At 40.5% G+C, this 10,514-nt stretch overlaps 1 protein-coding gene across 1 annotated transcript in view; it reads right to left on the bottom strand.

Annotated features, from left to right (window-relative positions):
- Positions 1 to 7,904: 7,904 nt before the first annotated feature.
- Positions 7,905 to 10,514, bottom strand: part of CD38 (CD38 molecule) — a 36,351-nt gene continuing 33,741 nt past the window's right edge. Inside the window, exon 8 of the mRNA XM_061191254.1 lies at positions 7,905 to 8,236. Within this exon, the coding sequence (XP_061047237.1) occupies positions 8,182 to 8,236 (55 nt within the window). The 3' untranslated portion in view covers positions 7,905 to 8,181. The remainder of the gene's footprint in view (positions 8,237 to 10,514) is intronic.

Below are 10,514 nucleotides of genomic sequence, written 5' to 3'. Positions count from 1 at the left end.
TTTCGTTGATGAATTAGGTGATTCCAAAGGCATTCCCCTGTGAAACTTATTTATTTCAGTAGTCAGATCAAGTTTATTGTTACAAATGAATGCAATGCTTTAAGACAGAGCTAAATTATGACCAGTCTTACTCATCTCTGTGATTATAAGAACAATTTGGGGTCACACCACACCTAAACTCTGCCATTATCATGGGCAAATTTCTCACTTTTTTTTTTTTAATTAATTAATTAATTAATTTTTTTATATTTATTTTTGGCTGTGTTGGGTCTTCGTTTCTGTGCGAGGGCTTTCTCTAGTTGCGGCGAGCGGGGGCCACTCTTCATCGCGGTGCGTGGGTCTCTCACTATCGCAGCCTCTCTTGTTGCAGAGCACAGGCTCCAGACGCGCAGGTTCAGTAGTTGTGGCTCACGGGCCTAGTTGCTCCACGGCATGTGGGATCTTCCCAGACCAGGGCTCAAACCCGTGTCCCCTGCATTGGCAGGCAGATTCTCAACCACTGCACCACCAGGGAAGCCCTCTCACCTTTTTAATAATAGTTGTACAAATCACAAAGTGCAGTGGTGAAAATTAAATGAAATATTTCATGTAAACTGCTCAGTATAGAGTCTGGAATATAGTAAGCATTCAACATATGTTGTTGAATTAGGACCTCAGAGAAATTAAAATAAATATGGCAAAATAGCAAAGTAGCTAAACAATTTTGCATCTGCAAATATGTATGAGTTCACAGTGATCCCATCAATTCAAATCCAACACCAGAGTGTTTTCTTTATCTTTTTCTCTATCTTTACCACTTTATATATTCATTCTTTGTGATATTTCGTCTACCTACAAAACATGATATATGTCAATACAAACTTATTGATTAAAGTTCACGATTTAGGGACTTCCCTGGTGGTCCAGTGGTTAAGACTCCCTGCTTCCAATGCAGGGAGCGTGAGTTCCATCCCTGGTCGGGGAACTAAGATCCCACTTGCTGCACTGCATGGCCAAAACATTAATCAATATTTTAAAATAATTTTTTTTAAAGTTCTAGATTTATTTGTGGTTATTTACATCCTTAGAATATACCCCAATAATAGTGCACAGTCAGGATGTTATGTTCAAACAAAACTTGAATTAATCCCTTATGCTTGGGTGGTTGAGTTATCAATAAGATGTACAGTTGGGTCAATTTGCTGCTGTTTGTATTGATTTTAGAATCTGTTTTATTTCATCTTTTATGATTTAATTTTGGTTTTTAATATGTTATACTTGTTTCAACCAATAAGTACTATGTTACTGGGATTAAAGTAATGAAAAAGACAGAGTGTCTGTCTTCTAAAACTTAGAGGTGGTAGAGGAAACACATATGCAAACAGACCATTACTATAAACCGTGTCTTGGAGGTAGGATGGAGAGCTGAGGGGTCGTAGTGGTTTGACTGGTAGATAATGGGGGCTTAATAAAGCTTGCTGAACGAATCAATGAATGATTGAATCAATGAACCAATTTTTCCTTTTATTTGTCCCCTCTAGACTATGAGTTCTTCAAGATGAGGACTCAACCTAATTGATCTCTGTATCCCAGGGAGGGCCAGAATTGGTCCCAATCTATGCCTTTAGAATAAAAAGCAACCATTCTAGGGCCCTGCCTTCAGCACTAGGACTAAATTAATTCCATGAATGCCATATATTTCACTTGTCAGAGTAGCTGTCCCAGTTCCTCCCGTGCTGTCCCAGCACTTTCCCGCTCTTTTCTTTTTTTTTATGGTTATTACATTTTAATATATATTAAATGTTATTATTATTTTTTAACATCTTTATTAGAGTATAATTGCTTTACAATGCTGTGTTAGTTTCTGCTGTATAACAAAGGGAATCAGCTATACGTATACATATATCCCCATATCCCCTCCCTCTTGCATCTCCCTCCCACCCTCCCTAACCCACCCCTCTATGTGGTCACAAAGCACTGAGCTGATTTCAGTCAAACTCATCACTTTCTTCACTTGTCTTCATTCTGTGGCTGGAAAACCATGTTTCGGTTTTAAAATGGGGGGTGGGGTGGGGTTAGGGAATACTATTTACTGAAAAAGAAAAAGAAGAAAATAATGGAGGGACTTGCCTGGTTGCGCAATGGTTAAGAATCCACTTGCCAATGCAGGTGACACAGGTTCGATCCCTGGTCCTGGAAGATCCCACATGCCGCAGAGCAACTAAGCCCGTGCGCCACAACTACTGAGCCTGCGCTCTAAAGCCCGTGAACCACATATACTGAGCCCACGTGCTGCAACTACTGAAGCCTGCGCACCTAGAGCCTGTGCTCCGCAACAAGAGCCAAGCTATGCATGCAGAAGCTTGTGACTTCTGTGGCCCGGGGCCAAAGTCAAAGACTCCCAGCAGCTAAGGGTGACCTGAGACCTAGTGGTTCCCAAGGGGCTTTTCTCCCTCCAGCAGTCAACTTGGATCTGATTATTCTACCCATTCCAGGAAACTCCCTGGAAGGCAGCTCTGTGGAACTGAAATGGGAGATTTCATAAAGGGAGATTTGTTCTTGCACCAAAGGCTCCAGTTAGCTACCTTATTTCTTCCCAGTCTTACCATTTTCCAATGCCCTTTCAGTACAATATTCACTGGGAGGGAACTTGTCTTTCCAGCACATTTTTTTTTTCTTCCAGCACTTTTGTCTTCTGATTTTATTCTAGCAAGGAGAGCTGCCCACCTTTACAGCCACCAGAGAAGTGTGTGGTCAGGAGAGCAGGGGCTTGGATTTGCAATGACAGCGGGGGTTGTTGAACTCTGGGTGGGCTTGAAGAATGAAAATTATAGTTCTTAGATTGATGTTTGGGGGGCGGTGGTCATGTTGATACCTTTTGTCAATATCCAGCTTGCGATGGGAGCCAGCTCTTAGTGAAAGGTCTTAGGAGGATCCCTGGTCCAGTCCTCTCAAGTGGGCAAGTATTAACCATCTAGGATGATTCAAAACTCACCTAGGATGAGAGAGAGTGTGGCTGACCCTGCTGATTGGCAAGAGGGCCATTCCCTACCCTCTTCTCCATTGCCCACAGGGTCACGGGGTCTCAGCTTCCAAACCAAGTAGGCTCGTCAAGGAATTTCCTCCAGAATAAAAACAGGTTCTAACATTTTTTTGAATTTAGAAAACTAACCTTGATGGTGCTCTATGTGTTATGCACTATTCTGAGAACTGTACATCTATTATCTCACTTAAAGCTTAAACAACCCAAAGAGATGGGCACAATTATCACCCCCATTTTACAGGTAGAGAAACTGAGCTCCGTTCTAAGCATTTTACATGTGTCAGGCCCTCGAGATCAGACGGATCTGTATGACTGTCAACGTGAGGCTAGCAGACCTGGGAGGCAGGCGCCATGCTCCATGCGCTTCCACCATGCGCCATTCACTTCAGTTATTTCTACTCCCAGAAACAACAATGGCCGCGTCTGACAGTGACAAAGCGACAGCTGAGTGCCCTTAGGGCAAGAACGACTCCTCTACCTGCCCGGTCTGTGGAGTCATCTGGGGTGCTGCTCTTGACTAAGTGGCTTCCAAGCTGCTCTCCTGCCCTCCCAGAGAACCCGTCAGCCTCTGAGATTCCGTAGAAAATGTATTTCCAGCCAGAGTTGTATTCAGCTGTTGCAGCTGAAGTCACTGGTTGATACATGTGTACAACAAGTGTTAGTTTTCTCTTCTCTGCAAGTCTGCATGGTATATCAAGATTTTAAATGTTGTTTCACACTTACATCCCTTATTAAGAATCACAAATTTCACTATGTCATCACATAGACTCTTGGAAAGTCTCAAGTGAGTTTTCTTAACAGAAAAAAGGTGTGTCATCATGTGATTCTCCAAGCTGAGATTCTTGCTGGAAAGCAAACAGCACTATTCCTTCTTTGATGTCTCCGAGGACAAAGAGGAATGGGTGAGGGTTTTCAGGTCTTCAACAGACCGTGAGTTTGGACTCCTCTGGGCATCTATTCCCGCCTCCCCCACTCACGAGACATACCCAGGATGATGATGCATCCTCTCTTCCAGTTGCCCAACTCACTTGACCTTGGGGTGGGGTAGGTGAGAGGATGTGTTGCCTTTGGAAGTCCATCTCCAGCTTGTTTAATTCTTCCTCCAAACCCATAGATAATTGTTGCAGGTTTTTTCCCAGCTTCATTGAGGTATGATTGACAAATAAATATATATTTGTCATACATATTTGTCATGCATACAATGTGATGTTTTGGTATATGTATACATTATGAAATGATTATCACAATTAAGCTAATTAACATATTCATCATCTCACATAGTTATATGTGTGTGTGTGTGTGGTGAAAAAACTTGAGATCTACTCTCTTAGAAAATTACAAATACACAACACAGTATTGTTAACCATCGTCACCATGTTGTACACTAGGTCTCCAGAACTTATTCGTCTTATAACCAAAACTTCACAACACCCTTTGACCAGCATCTCCCAGTTTCCCCCACCCGCCACGCCCTGGTAACCACCATTCTACTTGCTGTTACTATTGATATAAATTTGACTTTCTTAGATTCCACATATAAGTGAGGTCAAGCAGTATTTGCAGACACAATTGTTGTTAAAAGAATGATTCCACAAAGTCCTTTATTACTCATTTATTACTTTTACAGTATAACTCATTTATATCTGTTATAAATATATTCCAAACTGGAGATTCACAGATGTTAATGAACTTGCTCACTGGGTCACTTGTCTCTTAATGCCACTACCTTGTGCTGTTTGCACGTTGATTAAAGGACGAAAAAGACAATGTGAACCCATGTGAATCAAGTTCAAGGATAAATGCTGTCAGGGACCAATTCCAACCCTTCTGTGCTTTGTGTGTGTGATCTGAGGGCCAGCCAAACACTGCCTCTCGGGGTAGCAACTGACTCCCTGATGGATTGATAAAAAACACATATTAAAATGATGACTCATGTAGTAAAAATAAATTGCTTCCTTATTTTTAAAAAACTGTGAGAAAAACGTTAGGTTAACATTGCATTTATAAAATGCCTCTTAAAGTTATACTCTAGGTTTACTTTAACATTTTACTTCATACAATTTTAATTTGCCATACAGAATATTTATCTATATACATAAGTACTTGCCTTTTAAAAACCCACAAAAACAGAGTCATTCTGTGCAGTACAGATTCTACCTGAGATGCTCAAGTCACAGTCTTAGGAGCTGTCCTCAGGAGGAATGGGACGCCAGGAAGTAAGACAATGTGGCTCCTGCTGCATCCCTTCCATCGGGGAGTGTGCACTTCTGGGTTGAGCTTGTTTCCAACAAGAGTTAAAATGCACAGAAAGCTGTCAAGCCAAAGAAAGAATGTGTTTTGCCAAAATATTTGATATATACTTGGCTTTGTCTGCCAGGTATATAAGAGACCCAGATGTGGCATGAAACAGGTCAACATAATCAGTGACATGGGGCTAAAGAAAGACCCACTGAATGCGGCATCACTGTGGATTGAGAGACACTGTTTTTTGTAACACAAAAGTGTGTGTACACATACACACACTTATACATACATATGTATGTATGTGTATCCTTTCAAGTATCAGAACTGTATTTGAAAGTGTGCCTCAAATATTATAAGGTCATAAACCATTACAGAAGGAAAATAGAGAGCCTTTAGGAGTTGGAAAAGGGAAATTAGGTTCTGGGTCATTCCCATACTCAGCCTTTGAGTGAGTATGATGGTGGGTACAAGTTGGCATAGTAAGAGGATTTCCTAGAACAAACAAGAATAAAGTGGGGAGACAGGGCATAGCAGGTTTATGAGTAAAATATGAGGTTCATAAGCAATCAATAATTCAGTAGAGATGTCACTTATAAGAAGAGGGATATGGAGGATCTATTTAGATATGTAGGCCAGAAAGTGCTTAGGGCTAGAGGCGCATGGTCAATGGCAAAGGTGCAAAATTGGAACTACAGAGAGAGCAGAGGCAGGGATGAAACATCATGGTAATGAAGATACAAAGGTGTTGCAAGAAGAAAATAGCACCTCAGCCCCCAGCCACCTCCAGGGCTCCTCAGGGCTCTCTGCAGTATCGTGTGAAGCCTTGGGACCAGCCTCCTCTTTGGTCTCCACCAGCTTTGACCTTAAACACTTAAATGAGTCTCCTTGGGGGAAGATTCTCACAAACTGATTTTTACTAAATCCATTTCATCTTTGAAAGGGGACATAAAGAACAAAATTTTCCTAACACAGGGAGCCACTTCATGGGGTATCCTGGTGAACAGGAAGGTATGTTAAAGGATCCAGAACTCAGCAAGCAACCCCAACAATAAGGCAGAGTCTTGAGAAGAAAACAACCTGCTTACCCAGTGGATTAGCAGGGAGCTATTTCTGAAGACATTCTGCAGGTAGGCAGGAGGCAAGCCTGAACCTTAATCAGAACTGGTCCCTAGCATCCATTCTCATGTCCAGCCAAGACTACATCCCACAAGGATGTGCCTAAGAGGAGAACAGGCTGTAGCCGTAAGGGCTGCTGAAGAAAACAGGATTGTCAACCAGGGGCAGGCAGAAAGGAACCAACCTTGGTTGAGTGATTTCTTACATATGAGACACTCTGCTAGACTGTCAATTTTTGTCATCTTTTTTAGTTCTTACCACATTTTGATGAGGGTAAGTTTATAATCTTTATTTAAGTGACAAAGAAGCTGAAGTTCAGAGAGGTTAGGTACTTCATTCTAGACCACAGAATGATGCCAAAATATGAACCCAGAAATGTCTGACTCCAAAATTTATGCTGTTTTCAACAAACCTAGTGGGTTCTCTGAAGGATTCTCAAATTAGCTTATTAATTCTTCACTCAATGCATCTATATTTTAACCAAAAAAACTAGAAAATCTCCAGATGTTTAAAAATTAAGCAACACATTTTAAAATAACAATTAAATCAGAAAATATTTTTAACTAAATGATAATGAAAAGAGACATATCCAAAAATTTTAAGAGCTGCAGCTAAAGCAGCACTCAGAGAAAAATTTATAGTGCTAAAATGTACATATAAGAAAAGAAAATGCACTGAAAAATCAATGATCTAAACTTCCATCTTAAGAAGCTGAATAAAGAAACCCAAAGAGATTAGAAGGAGTATCTATATCTCTAATAATAATGAGAAAAGCAAAACCCAAATAAGTAGAAAGAGAAAATCAACAAAGTTAAAGGTTGGTTCTTCGAAAGAGTAATAAAAGTGATAATCCCCAAACAAGACTAATCAAGTAAAATTCAAGTGAGAAATAAATTGTCACATCAAGAACAAATATATATATATTTTAACTGCCTCCTACATAAATAAGACACTGAGAATGAGGAGGAGAAGGAAGAGGAAGAGGACAAAAAAGTATCTGTTTTGAAGCCGTCCAGAAAATCACATTTCAGATTCTATTGTATTTAATTTAATCCAACATGCATTTATTGGAAGAGAACATAAGGGCTGTCCGTCTGGTTTTATCAGTCTAGAAAGAGAGAGCACATGAATTTTGGAGTTGAATAAAGCTGAGTTCAAATTCATTCTCTACCTTGAACTAAATGTATGATTTTGGGAAAAGTATATAAACTTTCTGAACTTCCTTTTTCTCATTTGACAAATGGGGGATAATACTATCAACCTCATAGGGCTATTGGAAGGATTAGAGGTAAAGTACCAAGCACGTGGGTAGCTTATATCCTACAGAATATTTTTCCCAACATGACCCATAACCATGGCATTTATAGTTTATCTGTAGGAAGGGTACAAAAATATTTCCTGAGACAAGGTCATTCATTTGGAAATGTAACCTTTTCTGAAAAGTCTGGGCATTTACTTTTCTTGACCTGCCAATAAGAGGCTTGGAGTGGTCATTCTTCAACGGAAAGGATGTTACCAACATATTAATAACATAAAGCATCATATGAAAATTAAAATGAAATAATATAAAATTTCCACTCTAATTTTATACAATAATTAATTTTTCTTGACTATTAGGAGATCGAAATAAAAACTATGCCAATAACATAAGTTATTTTAAGACTTTAGAGGAAAAGGCTCCCATCTCCGGTGTTGATATTATGACAGAGAATTCCCCCGCATCCTCAGCTTTCCACCAGCGTGTCTCCTGAGTCGTGCATGTTGATGTATACTGCACGGCCTCAGCCACACAGACTGGCTCATCTGCAAGATGAATCCTTAGGCTTTTTCACACACTGAAGAAACTTGACAGAGCTATGACGAGAAAGGAAAAAAGGAGATCAAGAGGCAGTACAATACACCTATGGTCAACTCACCAATGAAAGAAGCCCCTTTGTTAACAACAAAACTATGCATGGACCACTTAGCATCCACACAAGTTTCTTTCCTGCAGTGACAACAAGGAGAAAGGTCAAGTCCAAGAGTGAATGACTGAAAGTACAGCCCAATTTAGCTTCATTTCACTTGTAAAGCCATAGAAATAAATAACTGATGTTTGATGATAATATGTGGAGATGAAAATGTCTGGCTCACACAAGTCACAGATACGCGCTATGAATGTCAGCTGATAGTCAGGAAGCAGCAGAAGCAGCAACCTAAGAGGAGGGACCTCCATATTTTCTGTTGAGGATTTGCTTTCTCTTCAAAAACTTCCTGAGGAAGTGTTGGGTCTAAGCGTCAGGCAGCAAGAGGTCATAGACTCTCTGGGAGATGGCTGGCGGCCATGAGCAAAAGGACCACAGTCCTTGGCACAGAAAGAATCCTAGATAAGTATTAGCAGGTGAATGACTCTCACTTTCATAAAAATCAAATAACAAAGCAACAGGGTCCAATGGGAGTGGTTAGCGCATGGAGGAGAGGGGTGGATAGCAGGGTAAGTGGTTCCTTAAATTGCAGCTGAATCTGATTTTGTTAAATGTGAGTCAAGAAAGAGAGCGAGAGAGCCTTAGAAGCAGCTACCAGTACCCCTGGATTTCTAGGATAGGCCATCTCAGGCTCGTCTCTAGCCAACTGTCATGACCAGTTGGGTATAGTGGCTCTAAGTAGAGAGTCAAGCCATCCTCACCAATACAGTGATCTGAGATTCCTCACATGAATACATTCTAGGAGGGAAAAGTATCTTCTTCCTTAAGGAAATAATGCTTCTGAAAAGGAATCTTCAGAGGACTATTTAGGATTTTTGAAGCCACCTTTGCTTTACAGTAAATGAAGAGAATAGGAAGACATTTCTTAATTAGTTTCTCATTTATTGGGAATTCAATTTTGGTAAAGGAGCAGCAATTGTGCTGTTAAGATAATCTCTCTCCAATAATATATAAATATCCACATCCAATGTTCCAATAAAATGGACACACTTGTGATATGTTGGATAACACATTGAGGATAGAGACAGAGTATCTTGAAATAACATAAAAGGAGAAATGCACCTTTAGGGTTTTTTAATATGCCACTAGGGCACACTAGCCAGAAGAAGCGTTCTGACTATTTGTTATTTTTAAAGTAATCCAAAAAGTAGTCTTTTAACTCCACTGGTTAAAACATATCTTAAGAAATTCTGGGGACATCCCTGGTGGCGCAATGGTTGGGAATCCGCCCGCCAATGCAGGGGGCACGTGTTCGATCCCTGGTCTGGGAAGATCCTACATGCCGCAGAGCAACTAAGCCCGTGTGCCACAACTGCTGAGCCTGCGCTCTAGAGCCCATGAACCACAACTACTGAAGCCCACGCGCCTAGAGCCCGTGCTCTGCAACAAGAGAAGCCAACGCAGTGAGAAGCCCATGCAAGGAGTGAGCCCGTGCACAGCAACGAAGACCCAGTGCAGACAAAAACTTAAAAAAGAAAAAAGAAAAAAAAAAAGAAAATCTGTGTATATTTTATAAAACTGAGTGTGTGTATGGAAAACATGACTTAAAGGAAATACAGCCATATGTTAATTGTGTTTGTCTCTGAGTAGTGGGATTTATTAAAAGGTAATAGAATCAGTAGAAGGTCTAATCCATGTAAATGTAATTACAATTCTGTTTGCTTATTAAAAAAATCACACTGAAACAGCGGGACAAATTTGGCTAAATTGGAAAGCATCTTTGGGATGGAGTGATTTAAACTACAGTCTACATCTATATCCATGACATTCACTTTGGGCTCCCCTAGAGACAAGCAGCTTGCAGAGCCACAGAACTCTTAGACACAACAAGGGCTCCTGGTAATTCAAGGAGGCATGCCGAGTATATCATGACCTTATGGTTGGAGAAAAACAACAGTGATTTCAAATATGATCCCCAAGTTTAAGGTCACATGAGCTGGTGCTCCGAGTGACAGGTGCTGGCTTACAAATCACTTCTTCCTAGGTGGGCCACTATACAAGTCCAGGTGGGAAGGTATGCTTAATTATTCTTCCCAGGTGGAGAATGAATGAGCTTACCCAGAGCCTGCAGTTTGGGCCATTCATTAAAAAATGAGGAATGCTTAATGTAAGAAAAGAGATAAAAGAGTGTTGGGGATGACTCATCTACATTCCCCAATCTTGTCCTA

This window comes from Eubalaena glacialis, chromosome 5, assembly GCF_028564815.1.
Source record: "Eubalaena glacialis isolate mEubGla1 chromosome 5, mEubGla1.1.hap2.+ XY, whole genome shotgun sequence".
Classification (NCBI taxonomy): Eukaryota; Metazoa; Chordata; class Mammalia; order Artiodactyla; family Balaenidae; genus Eubalaena; species Eubalaena glacialis.
This window is presented reverse-complemented; position numbering and strand designations above follow the sequence as displayed.